This window comes from Sinohyriopsis cumingii, chromosome 15 (assembly GCF_028554795.1).
Source record: "Sinohyriopsis cumingii isolate HCF-2022 chromosome 15, ASM2855479v2, whole genome shotgun sequence".
NCBI classification, from domain to species: domain Eukaryota; kingdom Metazoa; phylum Mollusca; class Bivalvia; order Unionida; family Unionidae; genus Sinohyriopsis; species Sinohyriopsis cumingii.
The window spans coordinates 37360830-37388044 of NC_142975.1; the positions used below are offsets into that span (position 1 = coordinate 37360830).

Below are 27215 nucleotides of genomic sequence, written 5' to 3' on the forward strand. Positions count from 1 at the left end.
CTGGTGCAACTTATGATCGTAAAATAAACCAAAATACTCATTTGAAAAACTAATAAACTTACCGAGATTGTTCAACTTGACTTCGATTATTTTACAATATTTATAGTCACATGAATTTGTTTTCCATTAATACTGATGCTGAAGTTATTTCATGTGCATGTCAGTGTTCACATTGTAATTAAGTCACGATAATTCCTCAATTTTTGCAGCCAATATATTATACCTCTCTCTTTTTATAACAAATCTCTAAAATAAACACCCACGTACATCAACTATATACAAATAATCCCATGCATTCACTTGTCATTTTCTCCAATGGACACAGCCTGTTGATACGACAGTCGAGCTCTTATTGCGGCTTTGGCAAAGATTAATATAGCCTTCCTTTTTGTCACCACTTACTTTTTTGGCTCAGTGTACAATCGTTTCTTTTCCTTCTCAATGAGAGCCTTTCCTTTCAAGCTGGTGCTTGTATTGGCGATATACAGTGCGCATATTCTGACAGAGGGCTACATATGCTCTCTCATGCAAGAAATCTTTCTTCTTATGTTAATTAATTGCACTTTGCCAGATGCCTTCTTATCTTCAATGTTTCCGTATGCAGCTTATTTTGTAGGTACTGTTCCAAACTCTTCCAACCGCGATTAACGTAATTCAGATCTTTATTGCAGAGGTCATAAAATGCTAGTCCTCAAGCGTTTAGTTTTCTTTTAAACTGACCAACTAAATTTTTATCCACTTTACGCTCCAGCCATTCTCATTTCCATACGTTTTTTTTAAACCTTTATCTAAACTTTTCGTGTCATAGTCTCTCTCAACAGCTCGGTACGCCATGTTTTGCAAGCATGCTTCTTCTTTCCATTGCCATCAATTTCCATTACATGAAGATTCATTGGATGAATTTAAACCTTTGACCAATCAGAATACTCTTTACGAGAGTCGTGTGCTAACTAATATATGGAACGAATAACTTATAAAGGTTGTTGCGGAATGGGAGCTGACAGACCGTTTTTAAAAAACCGGATCGGAGATGATATAAAAAAAAAGTCCAGTATTTGGTTTCTAATTAAAATCCTACTTAAAAAGGTTGAATGTGAGTGATCCTAGATTCTAAATATAGTCCTCATTAAATATGTACATAAAGGTAGTGCAGGTGGGAGTGGCTTAAAATTGGCTTATACAGGTATGAACCAAAACATTTCACAAGGGCCTGGCGAATCGGATTGCTGGGAATCATAATGACGAAATAAAAATTTAGTAATTACGCATTAAACACAGTGCGTGCAGTATTTTTCTATCAAGTAATATGCCCTTTCTCAAATAGGTGAATGTTAACAAAACATCCAGCTTCTGTTACACGAGAAGACTAAGACGGTTTCCAAACTAGAGACATAGATATCTGCAAAGAGTTGTAACAATTACAAGTTCACTTTCTATTACAAAATGAGAGAGAGAGAGAGAGAGACAGAGAGACAGAGAGAGATAGAGAGAGGTAAATGTTCTTGTTTAAGCCCTGCTGTTATTGTTGGGAGGCATTTATTGTTCTACGCATATAAGTAAATTATATGTGCAAAGAAACCATGTCTTAATATTAACATTGTAATATTAACACCTCCATAAAAAATAACCACACAAATTCGCAGCTAACTCGGGCAAAGTAGTGAATAGGTAACACTTAGTTGTAATCTTGCAACCAAACTCTAAGCTAGCTGGTTCTTACAATTTTACCTAACGTAAGTATACAACTTGTGTTCCTTTGTAAGCTGTCTGAATAAAAGATTCGTCAAAATGTTAAGTCTTCATTTTCTTCCTTCATAATCCTTCATAACCCCTCGCTGCTTGTATTCTAGTTAAAATCACTGCATGTCCATAAACGTATCATCCGCTGTCTTGGTTTCCTCTAAAAATATTCTACGCCATAATATTATGTGCATATTCCACATATCAGATGATTCCCAAAATTAATCTCGAGTGAAAGAAGAAACATAAGAGAAAAAAAAGCAAAACAACAAAATATACAATAGTTCTTTTATAGTTTAGTTTATCAATAATGTAAACATTGTAGATTTAAAACTTCAAATTACCTCCCCCTAATCCTGTTAAACTTTCCTTCCCTCTTTATCGACAGTGTTTATTGCGGTTTCGCAAGCGTCAGTCGGACACTAAATGCACATATGAAAAGAGCGCGATATCTCAACATCTGTCTTGTATCCAATGACTGTTCGTTAGATGGCAGTGTTTTCATAAGAGCAGACTGTTTAAACTTTAAGACAGCGCATATGGGATTAAAATGTACGACAAATAGATGTAGCATTGCTGAAGGCTGGATGTTGAATACTAGAATTACTCATGGTAACTGCTTTACTCTACGTGTTGCAAAGACAAACTCTGAACTATAACCGTTGTTACTATTTTTTTTAACTCAAGAATAAAACTGTAATACCCAAGTCTTTCATCAGCTATTAGTCCAGTTGTTGTCTGAGTAACAGCGATAATGCATTGCCCTATTTTATTTGGCAAAATAATACGGTGTTTTTCTTTGCAAATAACGTATTAGAGAATTTCGCATGAAATTCCGTTTTTACTGGAAAATGAATTTAGCATTTATGTATAACAATCATGCCATTGCAATATAAAAATTTACCAATCATTGGTGTTTTAGTTACTTAAACTAATTAAATATTTCTTGTAGGTTCCTGCACTTTATTTTAACAATGATGAAATATACAGACAAATGGATCTATATTGGCCATGTGACATAAATGCAGTCTTACGGCGAGTAATATTGCAAAAGTTTCCAGAATCGAAATATTTCGGTTGAGCACACAAGTCACACATATGGTAGCATGACACAGTGTCCAAGAATAGGTCTATAAGCGTGTCAGAACATTCACACTTGATATGTACAACTGAATCAAGATTTTGTCTCTTACATCTAAGAGATACTAAAACTTGCATAAAGTTTTCATTTCTCCTTGTAAAAATCATTCACATTTCATAAAGTATATATTTAAACATAATACAACCCCCTCCCACATTATCGTTTCGCATATATATTTTAAATACACACAAATACACTAACAGTATTGCATCTCTTCAGAAAATCTTTACCGGACTACGCTTGCAAAAATAAAAATCCCTGTAGGCTTAACAAAAAGTAAAGAAACAAAACTGGCCAGTAATATATTTACAACCGTACGTCCGATCCACCAAATGAAACATATTCAGTACCATATATATATATACATTGAATCTGGAAGAATCATACAAATATTACCCCTTCAAAAGTGGTCTACTATCACACATTTACTTTCTCCTTCAATGGTTTATCTCTCCTTCATTAATTATTCATTTATCCATTCATTTATAAATTTTTCACTCATTGATTTATTGATTGATCGATAACTGTATTGATTCAGTCACTTAATCTGTCATTTCTTAACCATTAGCAATCCCTTCTTTTATCAATAATCACCAACAAATAAATGTGTTCTTGCAGGGTCCAGTATATTTCATTTGTATAACCAATTCCTCTAATAATAATAATGCTGAATGAAATATTTAATCTATATAGTTGTGACTCAATACTACAGGACTTGGAGTCATGTGCAGATACATACAGTCTCATAACCAGTTTCAGACCAAAACGAGACCTTGCTCATTCTCAAAGTTTAACTGTTCAGTGCTGTCTACACATATTATGAGCGTTTGTACTGATTAATAGCATGAAAAATCCAGTCAACTTTAATAGTCCAGTTGCCTAAGATAGCCTTCTTCAAGTTGTCCAAGAAATATGAGGCAGCCTTAATTTCATCTTTATCCACGGCCAAAGCTTCACGAACGAATTGAATGTCCTCTGACTTCGTCAGCTCTGGAAGCCCGCTGTTTCTCATGAGATAAAGTGGTGTAATCAGCAGGTCGGCATTCTTCCAAAGTGCCATGTAGGCTTTGATGCAGAGTAAGACAAACCTACAATAAATTATTATTATCATTATTATTATCATTATTATAGCATGAGAGGACTTTTGCAGCATTAATAAAAAGAAATTAGTCCACATCCTTACAAATACTCTTTCCCCACATGACATTATAAAATATCTCGATACTACTAAGACACGAAGGCAAAACTGAAGTCAGGGAACCAAAGACAAGAGATGTACACCACAAGTATTAGAAATTCCAGACCTAAAATGTATACATTGTGAGAGCCTTTATATAAAAAAGGAAACAAGAGTTCAATCTGATGGTCATTGTGAACAGGTTAAAGAATAAGTTAAATGGAGACACTTTAAATGTCGATGAGCACCAACTAAGTTTATCCAGTCAGTATGGAAGACATTGACAGAGTTGATGAGCTCCAACTAAGTTGATCCAGTCAGTATGGAAGACATTGACAGAGTTGATGAGCTCCAACTCAGTTGATCCAGTCAGTATGGAAGACACTAACAGAGAAATTAGACATTTGTTGATATCTGGAATTAGAGACAGAACATACACTGGGTTCACGTAACTGCCGCTGTAAGGGTTTATAATTAAATTTGATCTGAGAAGAGGAAAACGTTTGAAGCACAAAATATATCAGTTGATGGCCATGCTATACATTTTTTGGGTGTTCATATTGTCGTGCGAATAACATGGATTAATAAATTGGATTTCACAGTGTTATTTCGCATTATACGTATGGTAAAACAATATTCTTATAAACGAATGGAGCTATCGCTTATTATTATTGGTGAAAGTTGAACATTTGTGACAGTACGGTCAAACTAATTGCCGATTTTATGACGTCGTTACCCTTCCTGTGACATTTTATGATGTCGTTACCGTTCCTGTGACATTTTATGACTTCGTTACCCTTCCTGTGACATTTTATTACAATCTTAAGCTATTAATCAATACTTATTATTCCGTGCAGGGTTTGAATGAAAATACTAGTCCTGTGTTTAAGAATTTTACAACGCTAATTGTGTTTCTACCTCCGCAAATATTCTTTTTACCGTCTATTCCGACGCGCCGACGATAAAGCTTAATTTGCTAAAACTAAATTATCATTAACGTCCTGAATGGTTAATTGCAAAACTGTTTCATACTACTTAAATCCTATACGTGTATTGAAAATATAATATAGAAAGTTACACCTTTCAAATTAATGAATGTCAAGAAAGCACTTCTTTTGCAGATATTGTTTGGGGAGGGATAACAGTCGTGTCTTTCAGACTCGACGAAGTGAATAGCAAAGCGAGTACGACACATTAGAAGAGACGGTAGCAAAAAATGTTCATCGAGAACACCACGGCTAACGTCCTAAAATTATTAAATACAATTTTTTTATATTGTTGAAAAGTAGAAGAAAAATGAAATTCTACGTGGTACGAGAGAGAGAGAGAGAGAGAGAGAGAGAGAGAGAGAGAGAGAGAGAGAACAATTATATCCTAATAGTTGTTAAGTTTCAAGCATGCGAAGGGTATTTAAAAAGTTCTGTATTTTATTATTCCGTATAGTAAATTTCATGATGCCCTTCAAGTACTCCCAATGTACATCTGTGCACATTTTCAGTTTGATTATCCAAGTATTAAATGCCATTTTATATTAACAGTGTACTATGTTTTTCACAAACTGGAAACTACAGCGTGGTGGCTTCCAATCGTCTGCCCATCAGGAAATCTTTGATAATGGAATTCAACTACTGGAGTCAGTTCAGCACTGTATAGAGGTTGTAGCAAAGTTTGGATGCTGTTAACATTCAGGACATCTGTCACGATGGCTGATTTATGTGATGGTGCGTTGTCATTGATTACACAGGTGGGTGGCTAGGTAGGGTTTGGCAACCTTTGGCAATACTTTGTTGTCATAGAAATGATCAAGGACACTATCAGTCCGGCACCTGTACCTGTAATACCTGATATTTTGCATCCAAAAATAAGGCGTACAAAATTCTCTTGACAGTTCGAAGGCATCTGGGGATCTGAGGTCTTATTTTCTCCGATCAAACTTTATTTTTGTTCTCTTATGTATAGGTTTAAAAACTAATTCCCTGTTTATCCCCATCTCATTTACACTTTTCTGATAAATCTTTCTATATTTGGAGAGTAGTTATTAGGCTATTTCCATTGGAGGCCGCTTTGTTTTTATCAGGCTACAACAAATGAAGGACCAATCTAGCACAAAGCTTTCTGAGATTAATATGATTATTCAATAATTAAAAGCAGCTGACGAGTTAATAAAACTAATACAAACAATAGGTTTTGTCTTCATAAATAGTTGCCTTCATAGCAGGCACTTTTCGTCTACCAATCTCAGCCAATAGCCTTCAAGATCGGGGGTTAGCTTTCTTGAATTCGCTTGCATCTTTAAAACGTTGAAATCACCTCAGTTTATTACGATATGACATCAAATTCACCCTAGTCCGCAGAGTATCAGTCGCACAGTAATCTTAGAACACAAGCATTTTACAGACTGATTTGTTCTCTTTCTGTAACATTTTTACACTACTGTCGTTTACCTATGCTGCGATGCATATGCATCTACATATCGTTTTCGATAACGTTATTTTGTGTATCGATCGGCATTAAATGTATTTATATATTCAAAGATACACAATTTGGAACAAAATATTTAGAACTTTTAAATATCTCTCGTTTATCTTTGGCTTTTTTGCCGCATAATTTTGACACTCAACCAGTCAGAAAGCGCTTTGCATTCGGTCGTGTATTAAAATGTTATTTATCTATGAACAAAATGAGACCTATTTAAAACATTGCTTGATGCCACTCACAACTACCGGGATCACTCCATTTATTTTACCTTTGAATATCATGCTAAATTAAATGGCAAAATATAAGAAAGCAGCCACCCCCAATCCTCAATAAACAAACGTTAAGAGAAACTTGGCATTTTCATTCATTCATACACAGACCTTTCCTGGAAAAATTATTGCCGAAATTAATGAATTGACCCTCTGATTATTTGCGTAGATACGAGTTTATAATGGAAAAAAGTAAATAACTTACTCCTTATAGTTTTTGCTTTCATCCCGTTTCCTTACTCCTTTCGTGATGACTGTGATAAAATCATCGGTCATGACAAAGGGGACACGTTCTCTTTTTATTCCAAACTTAGTTTTCCTGTTTCCCAGAAAATGTCCGAAATCAATGTGAAAAAGCTAGGGAAGAAAAGATGTAAATGGACTTGGTCTATTACAATGTTACATAATGTGACCTGATTCCAAACGTTTACACCTAATAATATAATATGCATGAACATCTTTGACAAATGCCATCTTGTAAAAGAAATACGTACACTGAGAAATCATCGTAAAGTCGTTTAATAACTTGTCAAAGTCATTACGTCTGGGCTTAAAATACCTTTCAGAAAGACTATACTTAGGTTTCATATTATTAGTTGACTGATTTGGGAATGAAGAAACTAACTTATAAGTACCACTCCTAGGTAAAACAACAATAATACAAATGTATTATAAATAAGTATGGAAGCCAGTGTTATAGTCTGCTGATGGGTGTATGTTACCCTTACAGTTTTAAAATAACACAAAATCAGTAAAAGTTATAACTTGGATTTTGTGGGATTAAAAATGAAAAAAAACTAATTTTTGTGAAATATACATCAAGATTCATATTGAAATTTCATGTTGAAGAAAGATCTCAGCTAAAATGTTACGTATTTGAACATACCTCTCCATTGTTTTTTACCATGATGTTGTCAGAGTGTCTGTCACTTATTCCCAGCACAAACGTCGCCACTGCATATCCAGCACAGCTGTGTGTGAATCTCTTTACTGCTTTTTCGTAACTACAAACGTAAAATACAGTAGATCAGTTTTATTGTCTTACATGTTCATGAAAAGGTAATTTTGTCAAAAGAGAAAGAGAAATGGTACATTAAGTTAGATACATGACTTTGAAGGCCTTACTTGTTCCTGCATATTTAAAACTACTATAAAATTCAAAATAATTTTTGTGTAAAACCATTTTGATATATCAGACGCTTGTGAAACTCATGCTTTTATTGATTGTAGCCTCCATCATAGCGACTAAATAATATGTACTTATACATCCAATACCAGTTTTTGTACTTTTCATTGACTCATTGTTAATTATATAATATTTCAACATTTTATTTAACAGTTTTCTTTAATTAGATTGTATTAGGATATCATCCTGTATACATGCATGAAATTTTCCGCGCAATAGTTGTGGAAATATTAATGGATTGTACAAATTGCGGATTTATAATGATCAAAATCTAATTTATAAAATGTTCACAATTTTCTTCTTACCTTTACATTTACACCTTAGTTTCTTTTCGAAATATCTCTGATGTTTGAATACATTGTTAGCTAAATTATAAATAATAGCTAGAAAATAACCATTATCTCTATTTCTTTGCTACTTTTACATATTCCGTTACTGATTGATATCTAATGTTATGTTTAGTCTTAACCTTCGCATTAAAAAGAAAGATAATTTGGCGAATTCGATATAGTCAACTTGAGATAGCTTCTGTATTATATTGTTATTTATTTCTTCCTCCATAGGGGCCACGAGTGGTCGAGTGTTCAAAAGCGCTCACTGTTACGAATCATTGCCACCTCACCTCTGTCTGCGTGGTTATGTGAGAAAGCTTGTCGGTGATTCTATTCGGTTTTTTTTTTCGGGTTCTTCCTCCATCATTTATACTGGCCGCCATGTATAGCCTATCTTGTGCTGAAAATGGAGTTAAACTTTACAATAACAACAACAACAACATCCTCCTCCTTAACTAGTATACATAATAACGATTTATCGCAGACACCAAATAGTTTTTTCCTTGGTTATCGTTGTCCGCATCCGCAATGGACTTTGGTACTCCCACATAATGTATTCCCCTCATAGTAAGTTTTTAACTAAGATGAGAGCCTTGATTATCAGTTATCAGTTATTATGAGATCTGTCCATTAGTGCAGGTTTCTTTTTTATTGCTATCTTACTCACCAGTCTCGATTATTCTCGTGAAGCCAACCGTTCAGTCCAGTTGCATTCAGCAACGTACCTCGTTCAGAATGAATATTCGCAATGGTCTTGGAATTCTGAACCAGTTCGATCATCCCAATTTCATGACCCATCGACAAGCATCCGTAAGGAGTCAAACTGGAACAAATGATACTTGTTTAATTGCTTAGTTAGAATTTAAATCACATTAGAACCAGCGCATTTTTTGTGGCTACTTGAATATCATGGCAACAGACCTTGGATGGTTTGAAAAGGAGTCACTGATTGTTGGTCCGGCAAACTATCCACTGAGCCATCGCGACTACCAACCAAGTAACAATGCCTTGATTGCATTTTTACGGGGTTATACTACAAAATGGCAACATGATACAAGTGCATTCATAGTAATTCAAACATGTATGCAATCAGTTGTATAAAGTCTCTTTAGGGAAAGTACTGTAGATTGTATTATTATATTTTATTGTGCATATCATCAGGCGAATAAATAAATGCTTTATTTTGATAGGTGGAATTACATACATGAGATAAAAACAAATGAATGAAACATTGCATAATAAAATGATCGTAAGTAATAAAAAAGTAATCTTAAAGGAAGATTTTGTTGAATTTTACAGATTGTTGTTTCTCACTCTTTTCTACCGAGTGACCAAGTGGTTACGGATCATCGCCATCTCATCTCTGTCTGTTTGAGTCTCGGGTTCGGCCAACGTGGATTTTTAGCAAGCTTCTCGTAGGTTAATAGATCTTTCGGGGGTTTTCCCGGATTCTTCCTCCACCATTTATACTGGCCGCCATGTATAGGCTATCTTGCATTGAAAAATGGCATTAAGCCCTAAAACAACAACAACAACAACAACACCAATAAACAACACTCTTTTGCAAATTAACTTTATGACCATATAATCCTATTAATGCATACACACACGCACACGCAGACGCACACTTATAGTATCAGTGTGCCGGATGTGATACAACACCTCATACCTTGCCAGAGATGGCAGTAGAATGTCTTCCATCAGTATTTTCATAGGTTACAGTGTAACTGACATATATACACTTAAAATCTTATATGAGTATAGACACCCTACTTTTTCCCATTTTCCAGGACACACACTAACGAAGACAAACACGCTTCAAGATAAATCTCTACTTACCAGCAATCTAATCCCTCGTACTTCCAAATCGTGTCTATAACTTGCAACAGTTGGATACAAAGCATGTCCTGGCGGATATCTGTAATTAAGACAACCAGTTAAATCATTCTGATTGAGAAAAGCCATCCAGTTATACACTCAATATAGTCAGTAGTTTTGTAACAGTTAGAAAACAATGAAAACACATGAGATATACCAAATACTACAGTACTGTAATAAGGCAATGACCAGTCTCCAATAACTAGATAAACGAAATATTATATAAATGATAACAATGAAACAAAATATCATGACCAAGAAATACTATTTATAGAATTACTGTAGGAATTGAAGAATTTAAAATTATTTCAGACTGACATGTATTTGAACATTGCAGAGGCAAATCAGTCTCTTCAAGTTTTAATCACAGCCTGCTTCCCAAATTTGATGTAATGTAAACACTGGTTTAAGAGTAACCTTTTCTTAGCACAGTCGGTCGTTTTAGCACAGTCTGCTCTTAGTCATTTCAGTTAACACTACACTACGAAGCGGACAGTACGTCCCAAGAAAGTGGCAGATCAGCATAACTTGTACAAGGACTTCCCACTTGTTTTCATCGGTCTTCTGCTTTAATAAATTGTATCATTTCAAAAGGTATGATACTACGCTGGTGCATGGCCAATATCGCCTGGAAATATATATATTCCGCTTAAGAACAACAGCCGCTGTTACGCTCCGTGTAACGTTACGAATATATATCAACACCAGATTGAATACTATAAACTTCAATGAGAACAGAACGATTCGAAATGAAATCAAACTGCATTAAAAAAAAATTAATGGGGAGTACTATAAGTACATATTAATCAGCACTGGATGTTGATCTGATACCGTCATTACAAAAATGCATAATACATTAGTAGTAAAAAAAGTTTTCAAGCAAGACACAAGCATTATAAACCGTACATGCAATACGGGTGATATAGAATTTGATATAAACGGAAAGAATATTTTAAAAAACGTGAGATTTATTCTCACCATCACCATGCTTAAAGATGTAAGAGAAATTTTCTGCACTGACAACTTTGGCAAAAGGAGATGAATTATTCCAGGTCAGTCTCAGTGGTCGCATCTTCGATCTAAATACCCCACATTTCTCAGGGCTGAAGAAGATTCATGAAAAGAAACATCTCTCAGTTTAAGTTCTCGGAATTCTGTTTCTCTAATGTAAGCTATTCATCGGATGTGGATGTGTGCAAAATGACGTTTATATACCTAATTTTGTTTCGCTCATGTGCAAACATGCATCATGCTTGCTTGTAAAATTTGTACTACTATTGACGAGCGCTATGTTATCTTTTGTTTTATTTTATTTGGTGCCTGTTTGTTATAGAACAATTGTTTCAGCTTTATTCTTTGCAATGGTTATGTATGAATATATGTTTTACTTAATATTTGTTCAACTAAGGTAACTCTGCAACACATGCTTTGACAGTATTCGGTCTTTTCTCTGCAGTTCAACATGTTTCTTATATTTTATCCTCTGAGGTCAAATAATAATAATAATAATAATAATAATAATAATAATAATAATAATAATGACTTTGTATAGCGCCTAATCTTTAGAAGCTCTAAGCGCTTTACAACATTAGACAACACCTATACGATAAGAAACATAATAATATTATTACAAAAACAGACACGAAATTAGAAGAACATTGTAAAAAAATAAACGTGCTGAGAATATTTAAGGTAGGAAACATTATTAGGTCTTTAAGTTTGTTCTTGCTGTCGAAATAAGTGAGTTTTGAGAGCCCTCTTGAATGTGATCACTGTGCCTTTGTGTCTAAGTTCAGTGGGCAATTCATTTCACGTTGCTGGGCCCTGGATTGCAAAAGAACGCTGTCTATATGACTTTGTTTTCATAGTGGGAATAATGAATATACGATTGTCAGAAGAGGAGCGTAAGTATCTTGCTGGTGTGTACACATGGGTGAGGTCAGATAGGTATGTTGAACTAGAGTCCGACACTGAAATGTAGCACAGAGAACAAACTTTGTGTTTGATTCTGGATCAAATGGATGGCCAGTATAGGGTACAGAGCAGCGGGGAGGTGTGTTCTGATCGTGGTATTCTAAGTATGATCCGAGCAGCTGTGTTTTGAACTTTTTGAAGTTTCTGGAGTAGATATTGAGATGAACCAGACAAAATTGAGTTACAATAGTCCAGTCTTGAAAGTGGTAATGAACACACAATGCGTTATAAAATATTTCTAAAAGTTGCCTTCAACCGGACTCTTCCCTCTTTACACGAGTTATCAATGTGCAATATGTTTTGAAAAGTTGTCCCTAACGGTCCTTCATATGTCTTGAGAAATTACTTCTGGTTGAGCAGCAACATGGATGTCTATAACTAGTACCCATTTACAATGAAATGCTTCCATATATCAGATGGAAACATTGCATACAAAGTGGTTGGCTAAAATGTGTCTTATATCTATTAGTGATATTAAATTAATAATGCAAATTGGTTGATTGCATGCATCGGTGGCATCTGCACAGGTATGAAGTACAAGTGCTATTTGGATGTGCAGGACCCAGATGAAGCAGGACCCAGGTGAAGGTGAGCACGATGCCCCCCCCCCTCCATGCGTAACTATTTTAAGAAATATAATTCCATATAATCCATTCTACCTCAGACGATGATATCCTAACTACATATTTCTGACGATAACCTGTACAATCGTTGCTTAACAATTAATCAGGACTAAACCTTAGCAAAATGAAGAAACTTTATTCAACCAAAGGAGTATTTTTTATTTCGTTATAATGACGGAGCCTAATAATACGCTTTTCTGACGTCCAGATTGTAACAAAACATGTACGTACTGCATTAGTATCCCTTTACAATGCCTAGCTCTCCTAAATTTGAATTTGAATGAATGTATCTTGAATTAATTGTGTTAAAATTTACTGTCCGAGATTTCCACAGCACATACCAAGAACATCTACAACTTTATTGCACACAATATGCCAGATAGATTAATTTTAACATAAAAATATTGTCCTCACCAAGTCCTCCCAAGCTGCTGTGACCGACCGATGATTGGCGGAGCATCCTTCAGAACCTGGGCTTCATCACTGTTTTTCAACTGTTCCCTCAAGTAGATCACACTTATTTCGGGCTAAATAAATATATAAGGAATTATTTAATGGCAAGTATTAGACCCATTTCTTTGGCAATGATGTACATTTCATTGGCAATTCTGTGAATTTAAGGCTATGGGTGCAAAGCTATTCATAATGATGTAGCTACAATTTGGTCACAGCCACAACTATAATTTTCTGATACTACTGGCCGTGTAAGCAGCAGCAAAATATAATGGAGAACGATCTATTCCGTAGATCTAGACTTCAGATGATTTGCAAGCAACGTATTTATGTAGACTGAACTTTGCACCCTGATGACAATGTTAGTCACTCAATCCATATTTAACGAACCTTTCGACAGACTCAGTATTTATCAGCCATCCCTCTCTGAATAGTCCACTTAACAGCCAAACATTGTTAAACTCTTATGCAAACCGATAACGTTTGTTCGCATACCGCTGAATTTAGTTTATGCGGCGGTTGTTCACAATGGCCAGTTACGTCAGAAGTAATATAAAATGTCAGAGAACAGTTTGTTAGAATACAATGGAAGGCATGCCTCTTATTAGATGCTATGAGTTTATAAGTTAGACCTTTTCAGTTAAGATACGACTAATCTGATAAAAAAAGACAACAATGCTACGTTTCAAGTCAACATAATTTAAAGTCGAAGGTATATCAAATCTCAGACGGCATGCCTCTTATTAGATGCTATGAGTTTAAAAGTTAGACCTTTTCAGTTAAGATACGACTAATCTGATAAAAAAGACAACAATGCTACGTTTCAAGTCAACATAATTTAAAGTCGAAGGCATCTCAAATCTCAGACCCACATCTTCGTTTCTTGATTTGATATCTTTGGCCAGCCGGCAGGACAAGTTTAGAACTTCCACTTCTTTCAAGTGCTCTTGCAGAATAGGGCCGCAGTTGCGACAATAGACCTCAAGTATGGGGGCAAATCTCAAACGAATCGAGCTTGAATGAAGCTCTGACCTGAAAAATGAGCAAAACTGAATTTTCGAAACGCCCTAAGAACACACTAAATCTAAACAGCTAACAACATTTCGTTCTTGCTTACGTTAAAATACAGAGTAAAACTGCAAATTTAATTATTTTTTTCCGTGGGATGGGTAGAGTGTTTTGGATATTCTGAAAGACAGCGACTTCATTGTCTTTCCAGTTCATTTTGTTCAAAAAATATTCTCTGTCTGTCTGAGGCAATTGACACATTTATGTCTGTCTCGAACTGAATTCTTTAGTAAAATGCACATAAACTTAAAATCACTTCTTTAATAATTGGGGATGAGTTGAACTGGCTTATTCTCCTTTCCTCAGCACAAAGGTTTCAAACTAAAATGTATTCAATTTAGAGATCAACGCAACCTAAAACACACCATATTCCCACAAAAACGATGATGTAAAGAAATAATAAATTACCTTAAGTGCCAAAAGAATTGTTTGCCTGCTCTTCTATTCAGCAGAGACCTTGTTAGCAAAAATCTTGTCAAAGGGCCATCAATGTAACTCCTAAACTTCAGGGCCTAAAAGCAATGATGGCAGTACAAATTTATGTTGTGCTACAAATAAATATATCAGGAAAGCCTTTGTTATAAAACTGCAAGTCTTCCAAGAATTGTGCTGTTTTAATGCAGAAAAATCATCGTATAAAAATTACTCATTGTACTGTCGAGGACACTGCCGAAACTGACAATTATGTTTCAATACATCCTTCAATTTCGCATATATGAATACAGATTATTTGAGCATTATTATTTGAGCATTATTATTTGAGCTTTATTATTTGAGCATTATCATTTGAGCATTATTATCTGAGCATTATTATTTGAGCATTAAGCCCAACTGAGTATATTCGACTTTATGCATCACTACTTTGATTTAAATTTAGTCACAAAGGTTGACTGAAATAGTCACCAATATTTAGAGTAAAATCTATTTTTGGATGTCAACAAGCATGGAAAGAGGAAAAATCCTCACGTTATGCATCATAAACAAAACTTTGCTAATCATAAAATAGAGTGCAAATCTTTTAATCACTTTCATTTTTAAGTACGAATTTCAACATTACACGCCCATACAGGATCTATTTAGGTATTTCACTGACGAGTGAGCATCGATAGTCTTAAGACGCAAGGAATTACGCTTTTATAAATCAAAATTAATTTTGAATTTTATTCACACTGAACACCTATATATATATATATACATATATTTGGAAAGCATAAAGTAGGGGTATGCAATAAATATTCAACAGCATTTGTATTTTGTTCCGAGTTTTTTTTTATGCACTTTACTTTCTCATGAAACTTCTTTACAACATATATTTTAAAACGTAAGCGCGTCAACACAAACATAATGATTGATTTCGTTCACCTCAGAGCCTTATACAGTTTGAACGATTTTACAAGTAGTCAATGACAAATCACCAAAACAGGATCACGCGCCAATTAATTACAAATAACTTTCGATAAAAATCTGACAATGAAAAGTAATACAACACCAAAGCTTGTCCTTATATAATTGTATAACTTTATTGCAAAAAGACTGTAACGAAGCCTGAGTGAAATTATAATAATTTAAGTTTATGCATGCTACGGATTGATGTTTGTCTTGGTATTTGATTGGTGAAAAACATAATTCACAAGGCAGAGAAGTTTAGCCGGTATAATGATGCGATAAGATACTTTGAAACCAACTCAAGTCATCGACAGTAACTACGAATTTAAAAAATACCTAACAACATGTATTATATGGGTGTTTTGGCATATTGTATTGTGCCAACTGGTGTAGTTTGGCAACAGTATTGTGTCACCTGGGTTTAGTTTGGCAATAGTCTTGTGTCGCCTTGGTGTAGGTTGGCAATTAGTATTGTGTCACCTGGGTGTAGGTTTTCAATTAGTATTGAGTCACCACAGTGTAGATTGGCAATTAGTATTGTATCACGTGGGTATAATTTGGCAATTAGTATTGTGTCACCTGGATGTAGGTTGGCAATTAGTATTGTGTCACCTAAGTGTAGGATGGCAATTAGTATCGTGTCACCTGGGTAAGTTGCATGAGATAGAGGAGAAGCTTCTCGTCTGTAATTTGTTTGCCAAGGCAATCCACAGCAAACTGCTCTACTCGCGGATCCGGAAAGCGGGCGTCTAATAGCTGTAGGGCGGTCAACAGAGTCACCTCTGTCTTCGGCCACATGGACAATAGCTTGTACAACTGGAATGAAAATAGGGTATATATCAGGACATAATATGTCTATATATGCATGTGACTAATTATCTGACCAGCCGTGTACTATATATCTATCCATTTGTCTGTCTGTCTGTCTGTCTGTCTGTCTCTCTCTCTATCTATTTAATTCTGTTTGTATCACTCTAGCTTGCAAAGATAACGTAAGTTCATTATGTGCCCGTGTGTTCATGAGACACAATGCTCTAAAGAGTAACTGATACAATATTAAATTTAACTGGCATATAAAACCACAGTTATGTCTACAATTAGTTAAATGATTGGTTATTTGATTAATTAATCAATGTTCTGCGGTAATTAATCACAGATGTGTGGAAATTAATCACTGTTCTGTGATGTTATTGACAGTTCTCTTGAAGCATTATTCTATGCTTTGTGGATAAATCTTTCATGGGATCTATCATGTTATGCATTGGTGCGACCACGAATGAAGACAGCATAGTGGGCTATCAAATTAAAATATATACTATATTATTTCCCTTATTACATATTACATTTAAAAATTTTAGACTGTGATTGGAACATTACATACATCTTATTATGTTATCTCTGAAATCTGAAAAAAAGTCCTTTTCATAATTTTATCGGCATAAAATAACTTTATGTACACAGAAATATTGGATATTGAGATTTAGGTTGTTCTTGGTGGGGTGTATTATGTACATAAATATGGTCTGATAAAGAAAATAATGAATCGATTCATATCTACATTACCTCAAACACATCTGTTCTTTTGGACCAGTCGAGGGTGGTAAGAAGCTTGGGTAAGGACTTTGGCTTCGTCAAACATTTTTCTCTGAAAGAAATTGAAACTTAGTAAAAGTACTTTATTATATACTTACCTACGTATCTACTCATATACACTCATTTACATGCATGCATGTTTTATCTTCAAATATCGTTGTTAAACATGTTGTTGGGATAATGCAAAATATTACAACATCGATAAGAAGTGCTCAATATTGTTAATTGCTGCTCTTCGACAAATCCATTCTTTCAAATACAAAATGAAACCTTAAGAAATCTGAAAAATAGAATGTCTACTACAAGGTCTGTGAATTATAAGTCACCTTGTAAAACTGTAACATATTATAACATTTTTAAAGAGCTTTTGTTGATTCTCATAAATATAACAAATGTTAGCACTGTTTTATGTTACTCACGTCCTAGAAGTTTATATGGTCAGATCAACTTCTATCAAATGAACGCAGTTAGAGAGAGAGAGAGAGAGAGAGAGAGAGAGAGAGAGAGAGAGAGAGGGGGGGGGATAGGGGGTAGGGGATGATTGAAAGATAGAGAAGATTGAAGGAAAGTACATTGGTAAGGTAGATTGACATTGAACGTTTAAAAACCTAAACTGGAAAAACGTTTCAAAATGTAATAGCTGCGAACAACTTTAATGTATACCTGCCATTGAAACTAGAAGCTGTAAAAAAAAGTACGACGTCGAATCATTTATAGACTGTACATAATACAAATTCATGTACAACTCTATTTTTGTGTCTATATTTAGTGCTGGTTAGTATAACATAAACTTCAAATATTTATCTTATATTGTTTGACAACGACACCGGTACACACGAATCGTCTTTTTTGTAAAACTTTATGAAATACTAAATCTCTTTTCAAATAAAAAAAGAACACTGAATTTGTGTTACATTATTTCACACTGTTGTGGATGGACAATGCCAGAATCCTAGTATCATCATGCATACATTTAAACGGTTGGTCAACTTACGGTGAAATTGTGTTACTTTACTGCCGATGACAATGCCAGAATCGCAACATTTAATATAATCAACACACTTATATAAATCAAGTATTTGTGAATAGAGCAGTTACGCAACCAATATTATCAGTAGAAAATAATTATAAACAATGGTTGACTGATCTTTAGAAATTAATGAAATACTTGTCAACTGGTGCTATCCGATAATAACAAATATTCTTGTTTTTATGAGACTGGTATAACACTGGTTACAATATTATTGCAGAGGTACTGATCCTTCCAACAATATTAGTTTGATGCACTTATCATTATTTACACAAATGGTCAACATATTCGTATTTATATGAAAACGTTCTATAATACTGATGTTCTAGTATCGTTCGTTTTTTTTCTCTCATTTTTTTCTAGTATCCTCACATTGACAGTACCCAAATTTTAGATTTATCAATCGGTACGACGTGCACGAAGCTGGACAGCATCTTCAGAAGCAATAGAAAAGTCGTTCTGAGCATCCAGGATCATTATTAATAATTGTAGTGAAACATCCAGTCTCGTGAATAATAGTGGTACATCCAGTATCTTTAATAATAGATGTAGATACCGTTTCGTGAATAATAGTGATACATCTAGTCCCTCCAGTGGTAGTGGTGCATCCAGTATCATCAGAAAGAGTGGAATATTTATTATAGTAAGTAATAATGATTCATCTAGTTTTGTGGCTGAATTTATCGTGCGATCTAGTATTAGTTTCAGATCATATTCAAGTGCAAGAGAATCTATCATTTGGGAAAGCCGTAAATAATACATATAATGTATTAGAAATTAGAACTGATCGGTATTCATGTCATAGATTTCCCACCTGTTTTTCCATAGGTAGTCTCTATCGTGTTTCTTAATCTTGAACAGTATATCGCTTCCCAACATCGTGTCAATGTCTTTCACCGACATTGTTTCCATATTCTTCTGTATCTGAAAAAGTGTCATATTGTCTTTAAAGAATGATTTCTCCCTTAAAGACAGAGAGTCGGTTTGTCTTGAACGGGTAGATGACCTTTTTACATATAAGCTGTGGTTGGTAAGGTTGGTAGAACTTAGTATGCAAAAACGAAGTAAACAAAAGCAATAACAGTGGTCAATCTCAAGGTTCAATGAAATATAGGCTAAGTATTCAACCTCAAATAGTAAACTGACACTATCAATCTTCATCTGTCAGTTACTTATTAACCTGCCAATCACAATGCCTTGACGAAAGAGCAACTACCTTCGACAGCACATGAATTTTTACTGTGCCAAGGTAAAATATTTTCCTCATTGTAACGAAATAAATGCCCTTAATGCAAGTACAGAGTACATATGTCAATCGATATGAAATTAGACCTTAGCTTTGACTTTCTGGTGAGTTAATGCACATCGTTCTTAACACCCAGTCATGGCGTCATGGTGTTCATGAAGCACACTTCCCATTGTGATTTAGGGTAGGTATTTTCTTAACACCCATTGATGGCATTCAAAAACACAAGCGAGATTCCTTATGATTCTCAATTGTATTACCACGAGACTCAATGAACCCTATATATATATATATATATATATATATATATATATATATATATATATATATATATATATATATATTTATTATATTCCATATCAAATCAGTTTTCTTTACTATTGTTATGTATACCTATCTTGTGTGTATTACAATTAATATAACTTGCAAGGGATATTTAGTTAATACCAGTTTAAATATTTAAAATGTCTTACCAGTCCTAAGTTTGCACTTAAAGATGAGCTATTTATCAAGTGAGTTGATTAATTGATAAAGTTCCAAGGTTGAATTACGCTCTTGTTAAGTAAACATCACGTGACCCGACAAGGACGTGACTTCTTGAAAAGGCCAGGTTGACCTAATTTCTGATTAGCCAGTGTCATTTTACGATTATGATTATGAATGTTCAGCACTAAATATTGCGTAATCTATATAAGAGAATCATTACAGAGAATTAGGTACTCTTAGTATGAAGCAGTCTTTGAAGCTATTCACTAAGATGATTCGTTCATTTTAACGAACAAGTCGTTGGAATTACAGTGCTTGAAATAAGCAGATGAAGTGGAACAATATTTGTCAAGAAAATACTGCAAATTTGCTCAAGGACATTTGAATATTTAATAGCTGTTACAATTTACTCTGAATTCATTTAAATACATTCTGGGATTATATCATCGTGATTATTCTCTACCGCTGCTATATCACTATATACCATCGTTCGTAATACCGTTGAAAGTCATTCGGATTGCTCGATACGTTTAGACTTGATGGAACATTTACGAATGTTTTGGATAATATTCATCATACTGTTATTTTTACTTTTACACTTCGTATTTTGGGGAAATAAATTATGTTTTCAATTATACGAAACTGGTTGGTTTTCACGCTTGCCTGTTACTCATTTTTAGATGCCACTGTTGTAATATTTTTATTTGTGTAATTCAAGAAGGAATGGAGATTTTATTCACTTACGAAATATAAACTGTGTGAACTGTATATAAAGGTATCCAGGAATGAATTAGACATTCATAATAACTGCGAAGTTTTACTTATAAACTTGACTTAGACAAGAAGAATGCCTAAGCACAGATGTAAATAACATCCTTGCAAACAATAGTTTGGTATAAATTATGCTGCCCTGCTTCTATTTCCAGAGAGAGAGAGAGAGAGAGAGAGAGAGAGAGAGAGACACCTCATCTGCTGTAACGGACGTTTTGCGGGTTTTATGTTGACGAATAAGCTCCAATATGTGTTCATCAGTGGGGAACATAATGGGTTGATCTGATGGAGAGATGATTTCCATCTCCAGAGTTGGATAGGTATTGTCGGGATTACATCCTGTAATAAGATCCTTGAAAGGTTATGATTTCGAGTAACATTTCACGTGACAAATTTCATACGGTGCTGTATTGTATGTGTGTTATTGTATCCATGTTTGTTTTGATGATTGTAGAACATAGGTTCGCTATCAAGCGTTATGTCTGATTGTGGAATAAGAGTTCATTTATATAACGTTGTGACTGATTATGGAACAATTAGTTCACTATCGAGTGTGCGATTAATTGTGGAACATGATTTAGCCATATAGCGTTGTGATTGACTGTTTAATATAAATTCGCTATCTAGCGTTGTGATTGATTCTAGAATACAAGTTCGCTATCTAGCGTATTGTCTGATTGAACCTGAGTTCGCTATCCAGATTTGCGACTAACCTGGGATCCACAACACGAGAGAGAGAGAGAGAGAGAGAGAGAGAGAGAGAGATGTCCATCTTAATAAGTACTAGCAAATATTAGCATGTACCTGTAATACCAAGTGGAACGGTTTCGTGTTTAAGTGATACAGCTTCTGTGCCAGGCCACATTGGCAACCTTTGTTGTCCAGTCACCAGTCTACCTTTGTGGTCAAACAGCTGGATGTTGACCCAATATTCAACGGTCTTTGAGAAAAGAATAAAGCAGAAGCATATACATTATCCTAAAGAAAAGTGTAATTTTTAAAATTTAAGTCCAGAAGAGAGAGAGAGCCTAGTAAATCCTAAACAAATTGTGTCTGTTTAGAATTACATACATACGATGCATTAGTGAAAGAAAAATCTAAATAATTAATACTGCTTTCTTGAATCTGTATGTTTTATCTGCATTGTATATATTTTGAAATATGACATATCATTAGATGTTGACTGTACATTAATTTAGAGTCACAAAATAAAGATAATAATTCAGTAACTTAGCATCAGGTCAGTTTGTCTGCTTTAAGTACACTTCGATCCCTCGTATCTGTCATGTATACGTATCCAATGACATCTTTGTGCTTTTGAGAAAAGAACTGTTCGAGAATATGGTTCATGACTTTTATTTTGAGCACAATGACACGTCTGTGTGTGTGTGTGTGTGTGTGCGTGCGTCAGCAAAACATGAGAGATATGAAGAATAGTATATGGTGAGTCTGTCGATTAATTAAAACAATCACAAAAAGACGCACGAAAAATTTCTTACATCGTATGTTGAAATAGAATTTCTCGTCTGAATGAAGTGTTTGTTTTGTTAGTCGATTTACTGATAAATATATTGCAGACAGGCGGATATTCCTGTAAAAGCTATCGACTGTCGAATATAACTATGGTGCGTGATACACCTGAGTTGTCTGTTAAAAAAGTTGGTGTTAAACACATACTAAAATGAAGGATATGAACTCTTCTGAATTACCTTCTTTGACGAACACAGCGAGAGACATAGCCTAGCTGAACGAGGCAAGTCCGGTAACCTGATGTCAGTAGTTATGGTCTGATGCCAGCCGTACTTGGCCGTGCTAACCGTCTTGCACAACAGCGTAGTGCCATGGTATATGCCGGCCACGACGTTCATCGTCTAAAATTGAATTAGGTATTATCATACATCACTTCAAAGTAGACTATAAAACATAATTAAATAATCGAAAATTAACATTTCTATGACACAGTCAAGAAAGTAAGTTTAATTTTGAAACGTTGACTAGACGTGTACCTAAACTTTAGAGGAAATATAATTTTTAAAAGATAGGTTCTCTTAAAGGATACGTTTCATATAATCTTTGAATTTCGCTCCATTAAAATGAATAATTCTTACTTCGACAATCCATTTAATCACATTAAAGTGAACATACTTTGCATAAATGCAAAAATTTGTAATGATTATCTAAAGTGCAGTGCATTTGTAGATAAGGCTGGTGTAGACCGTATTTAAAAATATAAATTGTCATAATAAGTCTTTTGGTAAAGATAACTTTTCTTGATGGATTTCATGGCTGCCATATTCGATATCAGATGGCACCTTTTCAGTTTTGTACCAGCTCGACGTGATAAGAAGTCTTTTGGTTTGAAGAACAATGCGATATGATCAGAAATCTAGGCCAAATAGTGATAACAATATTTTCAATATGACCATTGTTGAATGCCCTTTGACAATATTACTACTTCTTTAGGAGACATTACTTAGAACAAAAGTTAAGAACCGATGTTGATAGGACCATCCATTTAGAAGGAGTAGTGATACAAGTATGTTCAAGATGGCCGCTGTTGTGGCCATAGTTCACATCAAATCAACATGAGTTTCGTTTTGTACCAGCTGTACCTCAAAAGAAGTCTTCTGGTGGAAACCATAGGCAATATTACTTTTCTTTCAGGAGTGTTAGCCAGAACAAGATTTTCAAGATAGCCAGTGTGGGGGCCGCAGTGGTTATAAAATAGATCATGTTCATGTAGAACCAGCTATTCGTGGTAAGGTGGTTTCTTGAAAACACATGGTGATCTGACCACACAGTCAGAATTAGGAGTGAAAAAAGGATTGTAAACATTTATCACAGTGACAGCCATATTGGCTATCAGAACATCATCATTTTCATTTAAGCCAACTTGACATGAACGCGCATGTACAAGTTCATGGCAATTTTCCAAATAGTTTAAGAGGAGTAGCTATAATAAGATCTTGCTAACGAATGAATGTACGAACGGACAGCAAACCAACACAAACGATCTTTAGATAAAAATGGATATGCATGGAGGAAAGCGTATGACACTAACTTGTATGCACTTGCAATACTAAATATCTAGAAACAGAAGCATCGAAGGCAATGCTCGTTCAGACAAACGTTTTCGGCCTGAAGGAACAAAGTAGATTTAGTCTTTGATATAATAGAAGGCGTACTTAGCAGGTTTTGACAAATTATGCCCATATAACACTTGCAGCTACCAGAATGCTTTGTTCTTTTCTTGCAATGGCATATCTAAGACAGTATTCTCAAAATAAAGAATTTTTCATAATTATGTTTTTAAAAAACCACAAAAGAATTTCTTAAAACTGTATTCAAATTGGACTACAAGAGACACTTTCCTTGCATTCCGTCTAAAAAACCCATAAGATACTAGTGCTGAAATTTGTCACGTGATCATATGCTTATAAACATAACTGTAAATATGAGATGATGGTCTATTGTTGAAGTAATGTCGAGTTCTGCAGGACATGCCAATAACATGAACAAAATATAAAAAAACGAAGTGCAGGCATATATATGATGTGCGTGGGGGGTATGTGCGTGTATGTGTGTGTGTTGCTCGTTCTTTGAGTTCAAAGATGATAATAACATTACTAAATGGTTTGGTTTCTGTGAGCACGTGAATGACTGATCAAGCCAATTTGTGCTCTTAACTGTCTCGACAAGAGATACGTCTTAGGTTTGCTTGATCAATAAAGGACGTGCTGCAGTTTCGAGAATTTTGCTGCTCGCGCTTCTGAACTGCCTCTGCAATTCCCTTTCGTTCAAAGGATATTGCTCCAGTATGGATGCCTTGAATGAAACATTAAAGCGTTTCTTCTGACTACCTTATGATTTCTTTCCCTCCTTTGTTAATGAGCAAAACAACATTGAAGTATGGGACGGTCTGAGTTCATGTTCTGCTGAATTACATGTTCACATTTCAATTATTTTAACTACTGGCACGTATCACATGTTGAAAAGAATAATACTTTGAAAACTGAACTCCCACTGAAAAGTTTTATACGCATAACGTACGTCTGGAGATGTCAACGTCATATTTGTCAAAGGTAGTATACTGTATTCTCAATACTAAATGATAGTAAAGTGATAAAAGAGGATGTAAAATATAATAAATGTAAAATATAATAAAATAAAAGATACCCTAAGTTCAGTATGAAGAGGGGCTCTTTGTCCGGTCACATTGTCAACCTTAATACGCAGGATGCCATCGAGATCCCATGATGATATCGCTTTTTCATTACCTGGTTCATTCCTAGGTCCTGTAGTTCAAAGAGAGTTTAATGTAGTAATATAATTGAGTACACATCAATAACTTGCTCCGCCCATATTTTGCTGTTACCTAATATAACGTCTAACAACTTCTTTACATTATTACGACTCTGTGGACTTAAAATAAGTAGCAGAAAGAATCAAAACCGACATGTTTAGTAACAGTAACAAATAATTTATTTCTCTAAGTTAAAAAGCGAATATATGTCAGGAATCTAAAGTATTGTAAATAAACGTTCACATAATCCTAAATGTTCTACCAAATGTCCAACGTATGAAGTGTTCCGAATGAATTCCAAATGTGAATGTACTTGTTTGAAGATACTGATGTACCAACAGTCTTGATGTATCACAATGATATAATCCAGCAAGTCTTTGAATGAATTTACAATAAACGCAAAGTAGTCTTGTAGCAAGAAAAGTAAATGAGCGCTTTGTAATTCCAATCAATAATTTAAATAAATGATTGCTCTTATACATGAACAGAACAATTAATGATTACACATATGGAACTTTAAAAAACCCAGGAATAAATAATTGTTTATATATATATATATATATATATATATATATATATATATATATATATATATATATATATATATATATATATATATATATATATGTGTGTGTGTGTGTGTGTGTGTGTTTCACTACTTAAGACGCAATAAAATGCCGAGTATGCATGACATTTTCGAAAGAAAATTCCATCTAAACTTAGATAAGTTCGATTCTAGAACATTCTAAATTTGTAAATAAGATTAGGCCTTGAACACAAATTGAAGAAGTCAAAATCTTAAAAAATGACAAAAGTCAGGGACACCAGGATTCTACCATCAATAACGGACAAAGGTTAAGCACGCATTACAAATTACATCTACATAGTATTAGTTTGAACAGTGAATGTCATTTCCGTTTTCTAATTTGTTCATTTTCTCCGCATTGGGAGATATATTTTTAGTCTAATATAAATATGAACGAAGAGACGTAGTTTTGCAGCGTTGGCCAGATCTTGTATTGGAAGAGACTGATGGGGGAGATGCACTGACAAAGAGTGGAACAATTTATGGCGCAAGTTGGCGTTAAAAAGAGGTAGAATTGGAAGCACCTACCGCTACTGTCATTTAGCTAAATGTTACCTCGAGATCGTGGACTGGGTCTCATAGGTAGTAGACAGTTATGGTGCTGTTTAATAAAGGTCGCTACCTCATTGATAACCAGGAGGTGGTGGCCTTTCACGATCAGGTGGATTCCATCACGATCAACTATGATTTTCATAAAGGACGTCATAAATACCGAGGTGGTCAAGTTTGCCAAAATAACAGGTTAAGGCTGTGGTTGGGGGATGCCATAACACTAGTGATGGGCCCGGTAAAAGCCCCCCTCACTCTAGGCTTAGAAATACAAAAAGGGAAGCTGGATGATTAACTTTTCCAGTATCACCCAACTTACACATCTGGTTTATGCCATGATGTGCGCACGGTCACCTTCGGAGCAGATGCGCAAAACCACCAACGACGAGGCCACCTTTCCCGTCAACGCCACGACCGAAGGCAACGCCATGTTTTCTAAGCTCGCCCTGTGGATAACGGTCTTAATGCCGGCGATGGAGGTAGAAATCAACATGCTTAACTTCATGCGAGTAAGGCAGTGTACCCTGTTGATCCTGGCCATCACTAACTCTGGCATGTTCTCCTTGCAGATCAGCGTTCAACTGGGCATCGCCGAACCGCAGTAAGACTTCGTAGTCCTAGATCTTTAAACATTAGTGAAGCACGAAATTATTCGGCAAGTTTGGCATCACGTAACTAAGCCTGCGTCGCAGCCACTACCATTATCCAAAAGAGTCAATTCTTCTGTACTTGTCGACCAACAACTTTGCCCGATATTACCGCTGCCAGTCCCGGAGCATCAAAACGTGAACACTGGAATGCATATTAGCCATAAGAAGATGGTCTGAATAGTCACAGGACGCTTCACTGTCAAAGGTAATGCTTTCGTCGTTTCGAATTGGTGTGTTTCTGATAGCTGCCCACCTGATGCTATGATGTCTTGACAGCCTCTACTGCCTTCCACCAA

The 27215-nt window shown here is 35.0% G+C and overlaps 1 protein-coding gene across 1 annotated transcript in view; it reads right to left on the reverse strand.

Annotated features, from left to right (window-relative positions):
- Positions 1–2014: 2014 nt before the first annotated feature.
- Positions 2015–27215, reverse strand: part of LOC149781624 (phosphatidylinositol 4,5-bisphosphate 3-kinase catalytic subunit alpha isoform-like) — a 46356-nt gene continuing 21155 nt past the window's right edge. Inside the window, exons 11-26 of the mRNA XM_089935672.1 lie at positions 25008–25126; positions 22541–22702; positions 21636–21771; positions 21025–21170; positions 19143–19252; positions 17269–17350; positions 16351–16521; positions 14728–14831; positions 14124–14283; positions 13213–13325; positions 11180–11304; positions 10163–10241; positions 8991–9146; positions 7692–7809; positions 7011–7162; positions 2015–3969 (exon numbers count right to left, since the gene is read on the reverse strand). Coding sequence (XP_089791798.1) covers positions 3699–3969; positions 7011–7162; positions 7692–7809; positions 8991–9146; positions 10163–10241; positions 11180–11304; positions 13213–13325; positions 14124–14283; positions 14728–14831; positions 16351–16521; positions 17269–17350; positions 19143–19252; positions 21025–21170; positions 21636–21771; positions 22541–22702; positions 25008–25126 — 2204 coding nt within the window. The 3' untranslated portion in view covers positions 2015–3698. The remainder of the gene's footprint in view (positions 3970–7010; positions 7163–7691; positions 7810–8990; positions 9147–10162; positions 10242–11179; positions 11305–13212; positions 13326–14123; positions 14284–14727; positions 14832–16350; positions 16522–17268; positions 17351–19142; positions 19253–21024; positions 21171–21635; positions 21772–22540; positions 22703–25007; positions 25127–27215) is intronic.